This window comes from Lygodium microphyllum, chromosome 25, assembly GCF_053477565.2.
Source record: "Lygodium microphyllum isolate KBCC chromosome 25, Lygodium_microphyllum_v1.1.10, whole genome shotgun sequence".
In the NCBI taxonomy this organism is placed as follows: Eukaryota; Viridiplantae; Streptophyta; class Polypodiopsida; order Schizaeales; family Lygodiaceae; genus Lygodium; species Lygodium microphyllum.
The window spans coordinates 120,542,552-120,564,105 of NC_141159.1; the positions used below are offsets into that span (position 1 = coordinate 120,542,552).

Below are 21,554 nucleotides of genomic sequence, written 5' to 3' on the forward strand. Positions count from 1 at the left end.
CCAATGGGAGAAAAAAGGTTGCCGCATCATGACCAATGCCGAGCAAAGAAGGGCAATCAAAACAATTGAACACGACCCTACTTATGTGGCACCTCTTTCGTTTAGGGTTTTGGCCATTACACACAACATACACTTAGATGACCATGTGCTAGCCCACCCTTATATTGATCCTTACGAAAGAGGAACTGCACATTGCTAGCCGCCTCAACTCCGGGGACATCTTTCATGATGTCTTGACCTATATCACCCAAGCTTCCATATGACCATGTGAACTTGATCGTCATGCCAAGCTTGAATATAACCCTAACCTCTATACTTGGATGTTGGCCAAGTAACTCGCCCCACAAAGTCCATGTGAGTCCTCCTTCTTCCCTTGCTAATCCTAGGAAGGATTTCTTTAAAACTTAAGGAAGGGGGGGAGCAAAGTGAGAGCCAAGTGATGTAGCAAGGTGTAGTGATGGATGAAAATGATCAACTGAATTTGAATAGGAAAGAATGCAACGAGGAAATAGATGTTGCTTTTGAATTATTTCCAAGTTTCATACCTCTGAAGCAACATGACAAATTGTCACATGCATTCTTTTTTGGGTTTTTATTAGTGATGAGTCAATTCATAACGCTAATATTGGCATGGTGTAATGACAGGCACCTACCATGGCAGGACAAGAAAAGGGGGTAAACTTCCATTCACTGAAGAGGAGATGACAAAGTATGGGATCAGTGTTGAGACACGTTGATTTAGCTAGTTCACATTCAAACATACCCTGAATTTAGACGATGCCATCCTGTAAGAGCCGACAGTGAAGGAGTTAGTGGATAAATGCAACCTCTGAAAGTATGTGGATAAGGTCGGACAGGCTATAGATTACAGCATGTGCACTGACTTTTTAAGGAGCTTTGATGAAGGTAGGAGCTGTGGCACGGTCATAGTAAGGACTGGTGACCAGGAAAGAAGGGTGCAAGTACCCCTTAAGCAGCTATCGTCGAGAAAGCCTTGGGGCTTGTGTCCAAGAAGGAGAGGCACCTAAGAAGAGATGTATATACCATGATGGGAGTCAAAAAAGATGACGTGCACACAGTGGATGGAATCAATTTGGCTGATATTCCAGACCCCGCAACAAAGGTGCAAGCTAAAATGGTCTACGCCCTTTTCTCAGGACAGAGATACAACGCTTTAATGAATAGAATCGGGGTGCCATTACTAGAGAGCATCGCTGCAGGAGTTCCAGAGGAGTTGGATTGGAACGGTTTTGTGCAGAAAACTATCAAGAGTTCAGCCACGCTCCTAGCTCCAGCCAGCACTAGCAGCTGGTGGGGAGTCTCCTGCTTCCACTACACGATCCGCAAGGAAAAAGCCTACCTCGAAAGCCTCCATAATCAAATATGGCGATGTCCTGATGGCAATCATCCATGAGGCTATCAAGGATGCTGGTGTAAATGAAGAGCAAGCTGCGCATCAAAGCTCACCTCACTGCGAGGAAGAAGGCTCAAGTGAAAGGACAATAAGTGATAAAGGAGAGCCGGAGGTACCACCTACTCAAGTGACTAAACCACGGGAGCAAAAGAAGAGTGACAAGAGCCAGAAGGGGAAGAAAGAAAGACTGAGCAAAGAAGAGCGAGCCAAGATGAAGAGGGCTCAAAGAGAGTCAAGAAGGGTGGAGGAGGAACGAAGGAAAAAAGAAGAGGAAGAACTCAAAAAAATTAGAGAAGAATCAAAGAGGGCAAAAGAAGAGAGGCAAAGAAGGGCAGAGGAGGAAGCTGAAGAACTAAGAATGAAAGAACTTGCTGAGTTGGCAGAGGCCACTCATAGATCTATCGAAGAAACCCATGGAGGAGGAGAGATCAATCCTTTGAGTCCCCGCCATGAAGCTGAAGCAAGTGGTAGTGTGGAAACGGCCCCAGTAGTTGTAGGCAAGGGCAAGTCCCTGTTGCACCCCTTGCCTTCCTCCTTTGTGCCAGTACCAACAACCGACACCACAACCACAACCACCCCGCAACCCATGCCCTCTCTAGACACGGCCCAATTGATGAACATGATGCAGCTACTTGTCAGTAAAGTGGCTGAAATTGTACCAGAAGCCGGAGCAAAAAGGCCCACTGCTGTGCAGATGCCGAGTCTAGGCGAGATCCAAAACGACAGAAGCTAGAGGCATCAACCACTACAGCCCCTACTCCCATGCCATCTGGTGCCAACTATGATGCTTATGTGGCTAAGCTTCTAGCACAATTGGACAAGGCAAAAGAAGAAAATAAGATAGCCTTGGTGGAGTTAGAGAAAGAAAAGGAAACTTTGGCAGCCTTAAGGCTGGAAGTTTCAAAGTAAGGAGCCGACTGAAGAAGGGAAGTGAAAACTCTACAAGATCAGTTGGAAGCAAAGACCAAGGAAGCCCAGGACAATGAGAGCCGCCTAAGATAAAGGCTGGAAGATGAAGAGCAAAACCTGGTGGTAGAACAATGAAGCTTGAAGTTACTAGTGCAGCAATATGCTGACTTGCAACAGAGAACTGCCGAACCAGAAAGGTACAGACAGATAGAAGCTCAGGAGCATGAGCTAAGTGAGCAACAAGAAGATGGGCTATGGTATAAACTTGAAGAACAAGACAGATTGGAAAAGGAAATAGAGTTCCTAGAATAAGAAAGGTCGGGAGTTCCCGTGGCAGAAGCACAAAGGCTGCAGAATGAGGCACAAGGACTGCAAGATGCATTGGAGATTACCAAGGGAGACATAGAGGCCCTCATGGCCATGGCTTTCACCCAAAGAAGATTGCACTTCGCAGAGGTCCAAAGTCATGAGCAGCTTGTGCAAAAAAAGTCAGAGCTATTTGCTGAGGCAGAAAAAAGATTCAGCATTGCAAATCAGGCAAAAGAAATTGCTAAAGAATAGCTGGCTTGAAAATCTAGGGAAAGGAACCAACTGTGGTTCTTAACGAATGAGCAGCAGCAGTTTGTGACAACCTTGGCAAGTGAGCTAGAGGAGGGAAGAAAGAAGATGGATGAGAGAGCCAGTGAGTGGGAAAGAAACAATTTTGAAAGAGTTAGGGATTTAACAGAACGCTTGGCGGTGGCTGAGTGCGAGAGAGTGCTTGCCGACTCCAGGGCAGAAGCTGCTGATGTATGTGCCAACACACAAAGGAAAGCCTTCCTCAGCAAGTACTACATGCCGCCTAGGCAGAGGGCAATGATCCAGTGGAGAAGGTAAGAAGGAAGCTAGAACTGAATACCCGAGCACTAAAGTATGGCCTTCAAGAACAAGAGCTTCCAACAGGCACAGGAATCACAAAAGAGTAGCAATTTCACTACCTACACCGTGCCGGCCTCTCCATTGTTGAGCTTAAGGAACTTGGGTTTGAAGAGCATGAGCAGCCACCACCACCACCACAAGCGGTTCCATCAATTGTCGAGTAGAATGTCATCGTACTTTGAGCAGGATGCTGAAAAAGAGCAACAAAGAATGCCCAGTCCGTCTCTACCAGACCTCCCACCTGAAGAGCCCGAAGATACCCATATGCCCGAGTGCATTGTGGCAGCCAGAAGAAGAAGACAAGAACTAGCAGAGGAAGCCCAACGCAAAGCACAATCACTGCTAAGACAATTCCTCGAAGAGCCTGTGCCACTACGGGGGGATCCCCATCCTATCAATTGGCCTCAGGAATTGGTCATATGGCATCAATGGGAGTTCCAGATGAGGCCGTTTAAACTTTCATTTGCTTATCCACGCTCTTTGGACCGTGCTTTGCCTCTAGGTATTCTAGCCAAGATCAAGGATCTAGCTAATGATCTTGCAAACAGGTGGATAGAGGAAAGAAGCCTCATAATAACCAGATGGAGGCAAGAGCTTGAAGACTACTGGCAAGACAAGGTAAACAGGGTTCCCAAAACTGTCCAAGGCTATGAGACACAGCCAAAGTGGCGGAGGAGGATTTGGGATACCAATTTTGATGCCTAGACTGCCTTCTGCAGCTTGCTCCCTGAAGAACGCAACAACCCCATCTACATGCCCTACCCCCGTAGGCATGGAGTTGACTATGATCGAAATATTCACGGGAATTTTGACTTTCCTAAGATATACAATGTTAATGCCCGAGCCCCAAGGAATGCCGAGTCTTTAGGTTAGAGGATATCCTCCCATCTATCAACCACTTCCTCTTCGCAGATTTTTCTTCTTGCCCAGATCCAGCCTTCTTAACTACCTATAATTATCTTAGGCTTATCAAGTTCCTACTAATGTAAAGACCCACAGCCGAGGAAGCCCACCTCCCTCCACTCTTTTTTGACATCAACCTAGGGATAGATAGTAGAGCCATGACTAGACTAATGATGAGGGCAACCCTGCTTCCCTCCTTTTGCCTAGAAATCTTAGAGGATATGAGTGATACCCGCTTCACGAGGTGTAGTCATCCACACCTTTGACGGCCCGGACCGGTATTAAAGAATATCTACAAAGTCGCGCATTCCTATCCCAATGCTTGCGACCGCCTCGTAATCCTGTTGAAGGTGATAGGCATTAGCCATGACATCTTCCTTGTATGAAATTCTTCAAAAAAAAAGAGAAGAAAAAGAAAAAGAGAAAAGAAAAAAGCACGAGGGCTCACTTCACTCACTACACCTAGGGTTTACACCTAGCCCCTCCCCCACTTCACGCTTAGGGCACATCAACGTCAGGACTTCCAGACCTGTCACCCTAAGTTTTGCATTGCACCTCCAACAACACATGAACTGGGTCCTCAAATGTGGGACATTACCAAGGGCTTACCCAAGGTTAGACCCATCTCCCAGTTCCACTACACATGCACTTACACCACACCGTGAGACAGACATACCCCTTAGGGAGTGCACAACTTTCTCTTGCAGGCTTTGATCGTGACTCAGTGAATGGCTACCCAGCTAAAGAAGGCCATCCACGACATCCGCTAATGACCAGGAATTTTTCCATGAGTCGAATAGGACACCACTACATCAGCTTCAGAAGCTTTTGCATACTCCGATGGTTGGATGGACCAACATGCTTGATGTAGCCAACCATCTGCCTGTTGATGGCTACCATGACTGAACCAGATCAAGCAGAAGGAAAAATCGGTGATGGACCCACCATTGGCATAGATTTTGGAACCTCATATTCTCCAAATGTATGTTCAAACCCCTAGACTTGCGGATTGCTTATTGATTAAGTGCTTTCGGATTAGCACTGGATGCACAGCCACATGGTTCTCAACAGCCGGTTGGCAATGAACATGATTTGAGATGCCCATGCAAAACCTTTATCAGCCGCGTCGCAGAATGGGAGCTACAATTGTGTGAGAAATGCTGAGCATCTTCATGAAGTCTAAAGCACGCTGGAATCTCTCCCGATCATCGTTAATCAAACTCCATCAACTCTCATTCACAACAACGCCTTTTGATTGTGGTCATCTACCCACCGGTTCCACTTAGCAACAACCCCAACTACCCCACTACTCCCTACCATAGCGCCATGGGACTGGCACTCGTCTAGGAGGGGGGTAATGTTAACCGTCAAACAAACAAGGTGGAAAATATGGAAAAGCTAAAGCTGAAGACAAGGCCAAGGCAAAGTGAAATGGAAGACGAAGGTGAGGCAAGAAAAATCTAGAAACACAAGAAGCGCATAAAAGTCCTAAATAAGGGAAAAGGCGCACAAGGAAAAGCGCAAGTCAATACTTTTGTAAAAGAGCACAAGCGCATCGTGATTTAATTTAAGGAGCGTCAGGCTCTTACCCGTGCAATTTGTAAATATAGACGAGAGGTGGAAAGGAAGCTAGGAAGATAGAAGGACAATGGGAAAAAGGGCCTAGGCCACTACCGACCATGTAAAAAGGGGATAAAGGGATGACCGCCCAAAAGGGATTTAGGGTTTTGTATATAAAGTTGAAAAGTGAATGAGAAGCTCATTCTTGTGTGTGGCCAAAGCGTCTTCTTCTTCTTCTCTTGTTTCTTGCCTTCTTGCTTGTGCTTGAGTGAGGGATTGAGGGAGTGTAAGGGAGTGAGGGAGTGAGAGTGAGGGATCGTGGAGAAGAAGCTCCCCATCTTCTCTCTTCATCTTCTCTTCTCTTTTCTCACGCAGCTATGGAGGATGGAGCTTGACGGAGAGGGCTTGAGGTTGCTTGAGCTTGCTACAAGGATTATGGAGCTATCGGAGTGCAAGAGAGAGGAGGGAACTCGATTGAGCATCAAGGTAAGCTCACTACACCCGTAAGGTAGGTATTGTGCGTCGGCTATGTGAGAGGTAGCCATGGCCGCTCGGCTTGAAACGCTTGATCAATAAGCGGTCCGTAGGTCTCGGGGTAGAGCTCCGTAGCTCCCCTTCAAACCTCCTCACCACACTAGTAGTGACCACCTCGATGACTCTAAGCCTAGGAGATCTGCTTAGGCAGCATTTGCTGCTATGGCAAGAACTGAAGTAGTGGGTTGAACGACCAATGGAGCAAGGGGTAGCTAATCTACATGATCATGACGCGGTAACTTAGATACCCATCCTGATGCTGCACTCAGTGCCCAAGTCCTTGCACATCAATGCTTTTTAGGAAGGCACCGAAATGCATGCAGTCTTAACAGTCCCAGCTTTAGAAGACACCATGAGAAAGGGAATTGTGGATACAGGAGCAAGAGTTAGTGTGCTGAACCACGTAGTACTCCAGGATTGGGATAATCCACCTGTTTTAAGAATGCTAGGTTCAATGTCACCCTAGTCAATGGAATGAAAGTGCAGCCATTTGGAGTATTAAAGAACTAGCCATTGAAGATCCCAGGGATCCAATTCTCTATTGACTTTATAGTCATGAAGGCAGTGGACTATGAATCTTGTTAGGCCAGCCCTGGATGCGCAATCCATGGGTCGTAGAAGACTGGGGCAATGGTTTGATCTTCTCAGGTAAATGGAAGAAGTGAGAGTGGAGATGGACACCTAGAAGACCACTTCAATCAACTTGGATGCCATCTCTTCCATGTTGAAGGGTGATGCGCAAGTTAGATTATCATGCGGGCCGCTTACCAAGTATATCCCTTGTCCTAAGGATGAGCGAGATTGGATGCAGGTGCTAGCCATGATCGATCTATCATTCTCGAATGATGAGGAGTATGAGCCAGCCAGTAAGGCAATTGGTAAGCCTATTGACATGCCCTCGGCACCAATCTGCATGATGGCTAGGAGCTCGCATAGACAACCTAACCTTGTCAATGTACGAGTGGCCACTATCACGAAAATTGAAGATGAAGATGAGGAAGTTGTAGCTCCCGCTTACCTATGCATGGTTGTCACTACCAAGCAAACACATGCCATTGATGCATTGATTGATGAGGGTGCTAACTTTAATATCTTGATACACAATCATTGGACTCAAATCGGCAAACCACTGTTATAGTCCACTAACACCAAACTCAGCCCATTTGGGGGTCGATCATATGCACTTCTGGGAAAGTATAAGGTCGCAGTCTCTATTGAGTCTGAAAGCAAGACAATGATCTTTTATGTGTTACCGGATGCGAAGGATGCAAGCACAGAATCGTTGTTAGGACATACGTTTAAAAAGGTAGACACTTTGTAACATTGACTACGACTCACAATGTATTCACCTTGCTATCGACAATGTACGAGTAGTCACCACTTTCAGCAAGGGTTGCACGACTCCATCACATTCCACAAAGCGACCGGTAGAGAAATCCACCATCGAGCCTAAGAAGGGGATTGTGATTGGTCACCACTCACCAAACCTCAGCACCAGCAAAGAGCCGACCACAAAGCTAAAACCCTCAAATATTAGTTCAAATGGGTGCCAAAACGCCACAACCGTCGTCTAGAAGCACCCAACCATGAACTCTCAAGGCTAGGAACCTTCCCTCAAAGCCTATGAGACCTAGAAGGAACTACATGCATCGACGAATGGTCAAGCCATGATGGGTCCCCAAAACCTTATTGCAAGTGCAATGCTACTACGAGGGTAACACCTAGATTTGGGTACCTAAAGCTAGAATGGCCAACGATCCTACTCCAACACCGCTCCCAAACTTAAGCACATAGTGCCACATGACAAATGAGGCACCAATGCCACAAACGACTCAAACTGCAAAACCCACAGAGTCAAACATAGAAGTTGGCGAAGACTAAACAAGTCTATCGATCAAAGCCGCATCCTACTACTCACAAAGTGCCTCAGCCCAGTCCTACTAGTGCCCCTACGACCTCACTAGCATCTAGTAGCACAGCATCCCCGACTCTAACCAAGCCCATCACACAAGAAGCCCAACCACACTCTCAGGAGCAACCAAAGACACAACCATTAGCTACCAAATTGTCTAGCCCATCTCAATCCTACCCGCCAACAGGTCTTAAATCATCCTACGAACGATGATTGATCCTCACATTTGCTAAGGACCTAGCTGAAAACACAGTAGATGACCTGGTCACATGTATCAAGCACTTAGATGCCACTTTCACTCTACTTGCTAAGAGCTATGAACACTTAGACCTAAGTCTACTTGATCCATCCTTAGCATTGGAAGTCTGCTCCATGACATGCACCTGGAAGGAATGCGAATTCGTGACGGTAAAAAACCCCACAGTCACAAAAGAATTGATCGCCAATGCCGAGATATCTCGAGACCAAGCCCTCAAACAATAGCTGATCACCTCCTATAGCAAGAGCAGAGTTACTACCACGAGCCAAAAGTTGGATGAACTTCGCAAGCTAGCTAATAATGACTCATCCTTCTTATGCAAGAGGTATGCTCTCAGACCCCAATGGAAACAAGAAGGTTGCCAAATCATGACCAATGCTGAGCAACTACGTGCCATTAAGACCTCCGAGTATGATCCCACTCATGTAGCTCCAACTTCCTATAGGGTGTTGACCCCAATTCGAAACTGAAGAGCACATCATGACCCACCCATACTTAGATTGAATTCTGACTAAGGAAGAGTTACACATTGCTAGTAGGATCGACTCCTCACGGATGTTCTCACCTACATCACTCAAGTTGGCATCCACCCTTTCGATATGGACCACCATGCAAATTTAGAATACAATCCAAACTTCTATGATTGGCTCATGCAAAAGTGAAACACTACAAAAGCCAGCATTGAATGCACTTGACCCCTCAAACCTTAATGCTAGGAAGGATTCTGAGGCAAGGTGGAATCAAACATGTGAACAAGTAAGGTGAATGAAATGCACAAATGAAACCTCCATTAGTGATGACCAAGAGCGGAAGAGAGTGGATAAAAATCAACTCATGACTGGTGAAAAGTCATAAAATCTTTGGAATGAATGGACTACTTGAAGGAAAAAAACATTCTTCTTTGTAACTAAACATGTTATTCTTCCCTAGAAAGCATAATCAATTCCTACTCACCTTTCTGCAAGAAATTACCTTGAGGACACTAATGGTGAACTATGGCATTATGACAGGTATCCACTATGGCAAGTCAAGACAAAAGCAACAAACTTCCATTCTCAAAGGAGGAGCAAGCAAAATATAACCTCTCGTTGGAGACGAGGGCTTATAATCAACTCAAATTCAGGTATATCCTGAATCTAGAAGACATAGTTGTGGATGAACTAGCTATCCAGCAATTGGTGAAGCAGTGCAAGTGTTGCAGAAGTACATGGAAAAGGTGGGCCAAGCCATTAACTATGAGAAGTGTGCCGAGTGTCAAGATTGTGGGAGAGAAGGAAGGAGTCTCACTTGTAGCTTTCTTGCTTGCACAATGGGGGAATACACACAAGGGTGGAGGTTGAAAACAGTTTTCCTCTTCTTAGTTGTGTAAGCAAAAAAGAACTCTAGTACATAGAAATAGAAGAACCCTATATATGGGTCTCAAACCAAACTCAACTAACTAAGGTGGCATACTAACTGAGCCACGAACTAGAGTAGATGAGGATAGCTGTCATCTAGCTATTATTCATGGGCGGTGTACCAACCGCATCTGCAACAACTGACAAGTCGGTGACATAAATGCACAACGGTCACCTTGGCATATCACGAGTGGAGCTCATATCTCAACACTCCCCCTCGAGCTCGATCCCAATTCCTGCACACCAAGCAGGTCTCTGAACTTGCGCAGCTTCTCTGTGCCCAATGCCTTCGTAAATATGTCAGCTATCTGATCCTCTGTGCTGACATAAACTAGATCAATAAGACCTAGTAAAACCCTCTCCCACACATAGTGATAATGCACCTCAATGTGCTTTGTTCTAGCATGATAGACTGGGTTATTTGCCAAGTGTATACTGCTCATGTTGTCACAATAAATGACAACTGGCCCATCTATAGGTTGATGCATATCATAAAGTAGCTTATGCAACCAAGCTACCTCACATGCAGCCATTGCTGCACCCCTGTACTCAGCCTCTGTGCTCAACAAGGCAACTGTAGGCTGTTTGTTGCTGCTCCAAGTGATTGCAGGACTCCCAAAAGAGAACACATATCCAATGGTAGATCGTCTATCAGAAATACTACCAGCCCAAACAACATCAGCGTATCCATGCAACTGTATTTGAGCCCCAGTCTCATAAAGTAGTCCATACTACAATGTGGACTTCACATACCTGAGTATGCATCTAGCCGCATCCAAATGTGGTTTCCTTGGAGCCTGCATAAACTTACTTACCAATCCAACAACATAGCTCAAATCTGGCCTGGTAATAGTCATATAAATCAAACTTCCTACTATGCTTCTGTACATAGTAGGGTCTTCCAGAAGCTCACCTGCATCTGCGCTCAACTTCACATTCTGCTCCAAAGGAACTGAAATAGGCTTACAGCCTGTCATCCCATATTTGGACAGCATGTCCAATCCATACTGCCTCTGCAAGAGCTGTATCCCACTTGGTGATCTAATCACCTCAATGCCCAAGAAATAACGCAGCTCTCCCAAATCCTTCATCTCAAACTTTTGCTTCAATAGCATTTTCACATGAAGGACATCTTCATCACTGTCACCTGTCATAATCAAATCATCAACATAAATGACAAGTAGCATAATGCCTTTCTCTGTTTTTCTCACATAAAGTGAGAAATCTGCCTTGGAAATCTGAAAGCCAATAGTGACAAGATACTGTCCTATCTTGTCAGACCATGCTCTAGGTGCTTGCTTCAAGCTATACAAGGCTTTCTTCAACCTGCAAACAAACTCTGGATGAACAGTATGCACATAACCTGGTGGCTGCTCCATATAGACCTCTTCTTGCAAATCGCCATGCAAGAAGGCATTCTTTACATCCATCTGATGTAAAGACCATCCCTTTGATGCAGCCATAGCAATGACTGCTCTTACGGTTGCCATCCTTGCAATCGGACTGAATCTTTCTTCATAATCAATGCCATATGTTTGTGCATACCCCTTGTCTACTAATCTTGCCTTGTATCTATTCACAGAACCATCTGCATTGTGCTTCACCTTATAAACCCACTTACAGCCAATTGCATTCTTACCTTTAGGCAAAGGTACCAATTCCCATGTAGCATTTGCTTCCAAGGCATCCATTTCTTCATCCATGACTTTCTCCCATTTTTCTTTTCCCATGGCTTGCTCAAAAGAAGTGGGTTCTGGTTCCTGTATCACTTTGACCATATAGGCATAGTGAATGGCTGTAAATCCATCATATTTCAGCCTATCCACAGGATACCTAGCTCTGGTAGACCTGCGCAAAGTAGGTTCACTCCCAGGTGCTCTCAAAACATCCTTGGTCTTCCTTACTCCAGGTGTAACAATAGAAGAAATACCCAACTCATCATCAATGCTCTGTTTTGAGCCACTGGATTCACCCTCCACATAAGAGTGACTTGCATTCACATCAAACATGGGCTGATCTACCTTCTCTTTTTCTTTTCGTGATACCTGAATACCACTATCTGCATTGCTTTGAGAAGATTCTCCTGATCTCAATCTGCCTGTCCATGGCGAAGAATGTGAACCACTGCGAGAGGATGCTCCAGGTCCACTAATATTTTGTGATTGCTGCTGTGAATTCTATGCAGCATTACCATTTTGTGCATCTACATCATCAATCACATTTACTGGTTTATACCAACTACTCATCTCATCAAAAACAACATCTCTGCTCACTGTAAACTTATGAGTAGAAGGGTTATAGCATATATATCCTTTTTGCTGCAGAGAGTAACCAATAAAGATGCACTTCTCAGCTTTTGGATCCAACTTGGATCTCAACTCATCTGGCACATGAACGTAGGCAATGCAACCAAAAATCTTCAAATGAGAAATATCTGGTTTCCTACTAGTATACCTCTCCTCTAGAGTCATCCCATGTATTGCTGCAGTGGGAGCCCTGTTCATTATGTAGACTGCTGTAGCAACTGCTTCAGCCCAGTAAAAATCTGGCAAGTCTTTTTCATTGAGCATGGCACGAGATACCTCTCCAATATGCCTGTTTTTCCTTTTTGCAATTCCATTTTGTTTTGGGGTATGACTGCATGAATATTGCTGCTTTATGCCATGCTCCTGTAGGAACCTTGTAAACTCATTTGAGAGGTACTCTCCCCCTCCATCTAACCTTAGGCATTTTATTTGTAGGCATGTTTCTTTTTCAACCATAGCTTTAAGAGTTTTGAAATGCCTAAAAACTTCACTTTTCTTTTTCATAAAATACACCCAAACTTTTTTGCTATAGTCATCAATAAAAGTGACAAAATAATGACAACCTCCAAGAGATGCAGCTTTAGTAGTCCACACATCAGAGTGGATTAATTCCAATGGCTTCTTACTCTCTTGAACATGTCTAGGAAATGGTTTCCTTGCCTGTTTTCCAAATTGACAGGCTTCACATACCTTATGCATTTCTGCAACCTTGAATTTAGGCAATCCTGCAACAATATTTTGGGCCTGCATTGATTTAAGTCGCTGTACATTAACATGACCAATGTGTTTATGCCAGATATCAATATCTGCAACTACACCGGTCCCATGTGCAAACATTGCTGCACTCAATTTAGGCATGTCTGCATCCAACGTAAATATTCTGCCCTTCTTCTTTCCTTTTGCTATCAAGCGACCTTTATTTTTCATATCCTCAACAAAGCATCCATGAGGATTAAATCTAACCTGCAAGCCCTGCTCAACCATTTGACCAACAGAAACCAGATTCTTGGTGATATTCGGGACATGAAATACATCGGACAGGTATTTCTTTTTCCCATCCTGCATAGACAAAGGAAATTTTCCAATTTGCACAATAGGATGTGCAATATCATCACCAGTCTCCACAAATCCTGGTTTTTCCATTTTCCTTGCATCCTCCATCCATTCTGCATGACCTGTCATGTGGTTTGATGCACCTGAGTCAACATACCATACATCGTTGCTTTCTTCTGTACTTGTCACAGAATTGTTCATGTGCTGCACCATAAACAAATGTTCATTTCTGTCATCACCATGTCTACTAGAAGATGCATAATTCCCTTGTTGCAATTTTCCATTCATGATGTCATTCTGCTTTTTATAGCAGTCTTTAGCCATATGACCTATTTTACCACAGTAGTAGCATTCAACATTACTGTTTGCATTTTGGCCTCTTTGCCATCCACCACGACCTCTTTGGCTCCCCCTACCTCTAGAGTTACCACGTCCTCCTCCATAGGACTGGTTTTCTTGAGTTTGCTTCATATTTTGATTTCTACCACGGCCTCCAGATCGGCCTCCTCTACCTCTGCCTCTACCTCTTCCAGCATTTGAGTAGAAGATAACTTCTTTTGAAGTTCCTCCTAGTCAGAAATTAGAAGAGCAATCAACTCCTCAAAATCAGGAAATCTTTCACGGACGGAAATTGGATGTTCGAAACTGTGCATAATCCTTTCCTAGACCATTCAAGGTCACAGAAACTAAATCATCATCTTCCACTGGTGACCCAATGGAAGCAAGTGTATCTGCAATCTTCTTCATCTTCATGTGATAGTCATTGATGCTCATACTTTCTCGTTGCACATTGTGCAACTCTTGCTTGAGCTGCATTTTCCTGGCTTGCGTATTTGTGCTATACATTTTTGACAAAGTATCCCATGCCTCCTTTGGCGTACTTGCATCTTGAATATGCACAATCATAGAGTCTGAAATGCTGATAGACAGCCAGTACATAACTTTCCTGGCTCTCTCATGCCATGCTTTAAATGCCTGCATTTGCTGTTGATTGGGAACATCAGGAAGAATTGGTTCTTCTTCATTTCCTGCAACGAATTCCCAATATCCTTTTCCCATAAGGAAATTTGTCATTCTGAACTTCCATGCTTGGAAGTTGTTCTTGTCAAGCTTTTCAGTGACAATCTGTGAAAGAGAATCAGATGCCATTACAGAACACTGCAAATAGTTTTGTCACTGCAAAAAATACAGCTTCAGCCTCACAAGGGCAAATCTGCAAAACTGACAAAAGTGGTATTTGACTGCACAGCCACTTCCTAGTGACGATTTTGCATCAACAGGCAACAATGATGATTCTGTAACTCCCAATGTCTTTGTGCACAGGCATACGATGCAATTACTACAGTAATTTTTCACCGACCTGTAGAATAGTAGTCGCACAGCATAAAACAGCGCCTTTTCCTGAGTGCGTGCAGAAAACTTCCGCCTCCAAAACAGGCCCCGAAATGGTCTCAAATAAAAAAAACAGAGCAACTAAGGGCTAAAGTCCTTACCCGCAGCATATACTGCCCTCTTGCCACACCGCGAAGGGCATCTCAATCTGAGGCAATGGACTCTTGCACTTTCTGGCTGTGCTACCTGCAGAGACTTGCTCCCAAAACAGAAAAATGAAAGCAACACTGGTCCTCTTACCAGAACACCGAACTTGGTTTGCTTTCTTGAGCTCCTTACCACGAACAAGGCTCTGATACCATGTCAAGATTGTGGGAGAGAAGGAAGGAGTCTCACTTGTAGCTTTCTTACTTGCACAATGGGGAAATACACACAAGGGTGGAGGTTGAAAACAGTTTTCCTCTTCTTAGTTGTGTAAGCCAAAAAGAACTCTAGTACATAGAAATAGAAGAACCCTATATATGGGTCTCAAACCAAACTTAACTAACTAAGGTGGCATACTAACTGAGCCACAAACTATAGTAGATAAGGATAGCTGTCATCTAGCTATTATTCATGGGCGGTGTACCAACCGCATCAGCAAACTGACAAGTCGGTGACATAAATGCACAATGGTCACCCTGGCATATCACGAGTGGAGCTCGATATCTCAACACCGAGTTCCTTTGGACCTTCAACAAAAATTGAGATACTATGACGGTGCACCTAGAGAATGAAGCCCACCAATTAGAAATCGAGCTAAGCCCTCAACTGGTACAGAAAGCACTGGGCCTACCAAACAAAGTGGAGCGACAGCCAAAAATAGATGTGTATGGCATGCTAGGGATGGACAAAGTGATAGTCCACACCAAAACGATGACATCAGCCTAGCCAACATCCTCAACCCCAAGGTTCAAATCTAGGCCAAAATGGTGTAAGCTATGTTCTCTAGTTAGTAGTATAATGCATTGATGAACATAATCAATGTACCAATGCTAGAGAGCATTGTTGCTTGGTACTTCGATGAAGTAAACCTCAATGGCTTTGTGAGGAAGACGATAGAGATGTCGGCAAAAACATTAGCCATCGGCAGAAGACCCATGTAGAGTCCTCGACCTTGAAAAAGGCAAGAAATCATCATCCTCAAAGGCCTCCACCAATGGCTTTGGAGGAATCTTGACAACCATCATAAGAGAAGCACAAGACGACGAGACAGTCGGTGGAATGTTGGATAGGTCCTCTCTATAGCAAGGACAGGAGCAATCTAGCAAAAGGACCATGAGTGAGGAAAAAGGAGATCGAGGCAAAGGAAGACAAAAAGATCACCGTAGTTGAGCTCGAGGCCGAAAGGGAGACAATGGTAGCCTCTCAGTTGTTGGAAAGGACCCATCAAGTGGCCCTTTATCAAAGAGAGATCAAGGAGCTAAAAGAGAAGCTCAAGGCCAAGGAAGGAGAAGATGAGAGATGGTAAGCAAAACTCATGGAAGAACATAGCCTTATGAGCCTACAACACAATTTTGATGAGCTGGTGGCATTGTACAAAGAGCTGCAAAAAGAAAACGAAAAGATGTGAGATGTCGCATAGCAGCTAGTAGCAGTAGAAGATGAAAGAAGTTGACGACACCTAAAGCATATAGCAAATTTGGAACAAAGGCTAGCCTCAGAGCTTGAAGAACAACATCTCTTGGAAAGGAAATCAAAGAACATGAGAGAAGGCTAAGGACATTAGACTGTAGGGACAACAAAAACCTAGAAGATATGAGGGGAAAAGCAGATGATTGGGTGAACAATAGTGAAGAAAGAGTGAGATCCCTAGCGAGCCGCCTGGCCTTTGCAGAAGAGGAAATAGAGTGTTAGCGAAGAGTAGGGAAAAGACCACTTAGAAAATACTAGAAGCCCAACAATGTGCCTTCCTTGGCACTATAATGGATGTCATAGAGTCAAAGGAGGAGGAGGCTGTTGAATCCCTAAAGAAGAAGCTAGAGATTGCTCAGCAGAGCAATAAGATATGGGCTATGTTCTCAACCACAGGAAGAAGGGACTAGCCTAAGCCATGAAGAGCAAATGGATTACTTGCTAAGGGCAGGGCTGATGGTCAAAGAGGTGGACCTACTAAGCTTCAAGGCAAAAGAACCACAAGGGCCTGGGAGTGAAGCTGAAAGGCAAAGGCCACTTCCAAATGCTAGGTTGGAGTTTGAAGAGGAGCTAGGACCGCAACCTCCCTCTCCACAACCAGAGATGTAGCAAGAAGTGGACCCCACCGTTGAGCAAAGAGCAAAACTCAAGAGGACAAGGGTGACGATGTTGGAGCAGGCAAGGAGAAGATTAAGAGCCTAACCAACAATGGCCACTCAAGCACCCATTCCACCATGAGCAAATTGCTTCCTAGTTGATTGGAATGTGGAACTCATAGTGTAGGAGCAAAAACAAAATGGCCGCCAACCCTTTAACTTCATCTTCAAAATCCCCTCTACCTTATGCAGAGTGATATCGACCAAAGTGGTGGAGGAAGTAATAAGCATGGGAGGAAGGCTCGGTAAGACGTGGCACCAAGAGAGGGACGAGAACTCGACAGGATGGAAAATGGAGGCATCCGAATACTGGGAAGACAAAGTCATGGAGGTGCCCCCTAGACAGACCAAGGCTACGAGTCCCAACCAAAGTGGCGAAGGAGAATCTGGGATGACAAAATAGATGCCTAGATGTCATTTTGCAACACACTACTCTTCGAGAGAGATGACCCTATACATATTCCATATCCAAGAAGGGTAGGGGTGGATTTCAACCCTGACATCCATGGCAAATATGATTTTCCAAAGATATATAATGTAAATGCCACCAAGCCGAAGGATGTCCTACGAAGGATGTCCTAACCTTCTTTGAGACCGATCTACAGGACTCAATCGCCCATTTTCTCAATGAGTTTACTTTTTGTCCAGATCCTGCCTTTATCACTACTTGTAATTATCTGAGATTGCTTAGGGTACTACTTAGATAGGAGCCTATGCCACAGGAGCACCACCTCCCACCCCTCTTGTTTGATCTCAATGCTAACCTAGATAGTTGTGCAATGGCTAGGGTAATGATGTGCATTGCCCTCCTACCCTCTTTTTGCGTAGCCCTCTTAGACGATATGAGTGACACTCGTTTCACTAGCTACAACCATCCCTCCCTATCCACCACCCCTCTTAATGCTCGACTAGGCCTAAAAGGATACATCCAAAGTAGACAATTTCTTAGCAAATCCATTAAGCCTCCAACCCCTCCCTCTCATATCTTTGATGACGAGGACTAAATCTTCGTCTATTTATTATTTATCCAAAGAAGAAGAAGAATAATAATAATAATAAGAGAAAAGAACGGACCACGAGAGAAAAGATAAAGAAAAGAGAAAAGCAAAGGAAAAGAATAAGAGATCATGAAAGGAAATCACAAAAATAGCAACCAAACGATCTCGCTCCATGTAGGCCACAAACACTGCACCTAGGGGTCCTCAAGTTAGCAACCTCTAGTGGCTTTGGTTGGCCCACTCCGTCCCTAACCCCCTACCCCATTTTGATTTCCCACATCACACTTAGGGTAACTCAAGGGCTGGACTTCTAGACCTGCCTCCCTAAGCCGCGCACTATACCTCCAACAATGCACAAACTGGGTCCTCAAGTGTGGGACAACACCTAGACTTGCCTATGGTTCCGACCCAACTCCCAGTGTCACTAGCACGAGCACAATGCACCACACGGTGAGGTAGACACACCCCTAGGTAGTGCACCTCCTTTTCTTTTCAGGTACAAAGGGTTGAACCCACCAACTTTGGAGGCCCCATCATCCACGCAATACATTCTTGGCCCCTTCCACCTCAACTAGTTAATCAACCTCTCCCCAAAACCAATCCCCAACGAGGCCCTATAATCATCAACTCACACGATCGCCCTTTTCAATCACGAAATCTTCATCAGCTCAACACCGCAAGTGTCAGGGAACTGGCACCCATCTAGGAGGGGGTAATCTTATACGACATGTCACCATGCAACCAAAACGAAGCATAGGAAAACCAAGGAAGCCCCCATAAAAAAGTGACTTGCCATCTGATCACATAGACCTCATCTAACATACAAGTCAGGATGACCCACCCAATGTCTGCGCTCACATATGTCTTCTTCTCATAATGAGAGCCTTACAACTTAGAGTACCATGGAGCATTAGTGGTACCTTACCTACGAGGGTGGGACGTTGAGCATATCTAACACCCCCCCTTAATGTCCATCCACAAGTGAACTACATTCTCGGCCCAATCTTGAGTCTCTAAGGAGATGAATTCAAAGGAGATCCTTTGTAATAGCTTTGGTGAAGATATTTGCTCCATTCTCCTCCATTGGGACAATAGACCATCACTACTATCCCATCGTCGATCAAGACACATACATAGTGATACTGGATCTCGATATGTTTGGTTCGTGCATGAAAAGCTTGATTTTTGGAAATGGAGATACAACTCTAATTATCACATCTTAACATTGTTGGATCTTCATTGTGTACTCCCATATGCAATAGGATTCTCCTTAACCATACTGCTTCACATGCAGCAAAGCAAGGTGCCTTGTACTCTATTGCTATAGTTGGTTGCTTTTTACTGATCCGAGAGAAAATTCTTGAATCTAAAGAGAAACAATATCCAAAAACTAATTTCCTGGAATCATTGTCACCTACCCAATTTGAATTGCAGTTCTCCATAAGAGCACTTCTAAAATTGTATGTGATACCATAATCAAGAGTTTCCTTTGAGTATTTGAGCACCCACATCCCAGCTTTTCAATGACTTTCTCATGGTTTGTTTGAGAACCTGCTCAAAACACCAAAAAAAAAACCGATATCTGGCCTATTGTTATACAAATAGATGAGGCTGCCAACCAACCTCATGTATGTTCCAATGTTTGCTAGTGTTGATGCATCCTCAATGGATAACTTTGCATTAACCTCCATAAGTGTAGCTAGCTCCTTACACCTCCTCCTTGAGGTCACCATTCATGAATGTTGATTTGGCATCCAATTGGTAAAGTGGCTACTTCTTATGAGTAGCCCCACTGCAAGCATGTTCAATGCCTGGGTCACCGCAAAACCACGACCGTGCACTAGTCACCACAAAGTCAGGCTGTTGAATGTGAACAATCACCTCGCGAGTGGGGATTTTATTTTTGCAGGCTCTCATTTTTGTTCTTTTCTAATCAATCCCTTTTTTTCGAGCTTTTTCATGCAATATATCCATTCTGCATATAAATATCTCTTTGCAGCATACCCCACATGGAAATATCTCATGTTATGTGTGGTTTGCATGTATACATTCATAGCAGGATTACTAATTCACAGTCATACTACCTGTGGGCATAAAGTGACACAAAAAGAAAATAGAAATTATTCACTCTTACTTAAGGAGTATGACACGTTGCATTTACATGAACACGCATCAAGAAAACAAAACCAACGGAAACTAGTAAAATATACATGTCAAATAGTCGCAAGGTACACTCTCCTAAAAACAAATCAAAGATCCCAATGCATGTAATCTCTTAGACAAAATCGGGCATAGTCACATGAAGAAGTGTATAATAAACATATAAAAGTAGTAACAAAATGAAATGTCTAGAGTCTCTCGAAAAAAACACACACTCTCTCAGCATGGTACCGGTTCACACACTATGGTGGACAAACACTCCCCATAGAGCACATCATCTATTTCTAGACACATGCAATGTCTCATCTCCTCTGCATTGGCCCGCACCAAACCACCACACCCCGCAAACACATCCAAAACATAGTCGTAGCACTTCATAAATGTAGCCAGTAACCACCTAACCATATCACCAATCAAGATACAGAATCTTTGCGGCCATGCAAGTAGAAACAATGAAAATACCATACAAGGTAACCTAAGAGCAAAAACATGCAAGACTACTTACCGATAGAAAAGATGAGACCTCTCTGCTCCGCCTCTGACAATGACACCATCAACGTCCATGGAAAAGACACAATCATCCAGCATGTAGCTATGATACGCTGGAAACAATCTCTCTGAAATCTTCTCCCCAGCCTCTCTATCGTAGCAAGGCACAACATGACCAGCACGATGCCAAAGACACACAGTAAGATCAAGTACCTATTCACGAGTGGAAATAGATTAAGTGATCCATGTTTTTATTTAAAGCATGTAACACAAACTTTATTTAGAACATACAACCATACGTTCAATGTATCCAACTTTGTTATCTTACCACCTCTCTAGTAACGGGATGTAGATAAGCCTTGGAGTCACACATGAGTGTCCAAGTGCGGTGAAGCACAAGCCCCACTCTTTCCACATCCGTAATAAACTCACCTATATGCTCTGCTAAGCACATAGTGACTAAGAATCCCTGGTCGGCCAAATACTCACGAGCAAGGTCCATACAACCCATAACTAGACCCTTTGAGAACGCGTTCCACTTGGGAATAGTCATGCCCTCTAAAAACAACATTGGCGTTATGATATATGAGAAGTGATTTTGATGTAAACCTTGTGTGATAGAAAGCATAACTTACCCAATGGGATGGGACCTAGAGCATCCACAAGCAAGCTCGTAGGAAAATCCGCAAATATTAATCGAGCCACCTCTTGACATGGAACTCCATCTTTGCTATAAAGATGCATCTTTTGTATTGCAAAAAACTTGTTGATGCTATACACAAAACAACATAGTCATTAATGCAAAGTAAACGATGTGCAATGCTATATGCAACATGTAAATTGATGTTCTTGCAATATGTAGTTGTCATGTCTACCTATCAAGGGCAAATCTATCAATTTGGGTCACATCCACTAATAGAGCATCGCCATATGTTTGATACTGGAACCCTGCAACAATTATTTCAAAGTAATTTATTTTTAATAATCATACACGACTATCTTCATGGGCGAACAATAAAGCACATGAATTTCAAGTTAATATAAGACTTCTCACCTACTAAATGGGTCATAGGTCGCCTC

General features: G+C 44.0%; 1 protein-coding gene across 1 annotated transcript; it reads right to left on the reverse strand.

Moving 5' to 3' along the window:
* Nucleotides 1-20,204: 20,204 nt before the first annotated feature.
* Nucleotides 20,205-21,027, reverse strand: LOC148014679 (uncharacterized). Its single transcript, XM_087666163.1, has 3 exons — nt 20,803-21,027; nt 20,491-20,687; nt 20,205-20,382 (listed from the first exon to the last, which is right to left on the reverse strand). The coding sequence occupies exons 1-3, from the start codon at nt 21,025-21,027 to the stop codon at nt 20,205-20,207; spliced, it is 600 nt and encodes a 199-aa protein (XP_087522289.1).
* Between the last annotated feature and the right edge of the window lie 527 nt (nt 21,028-21,554).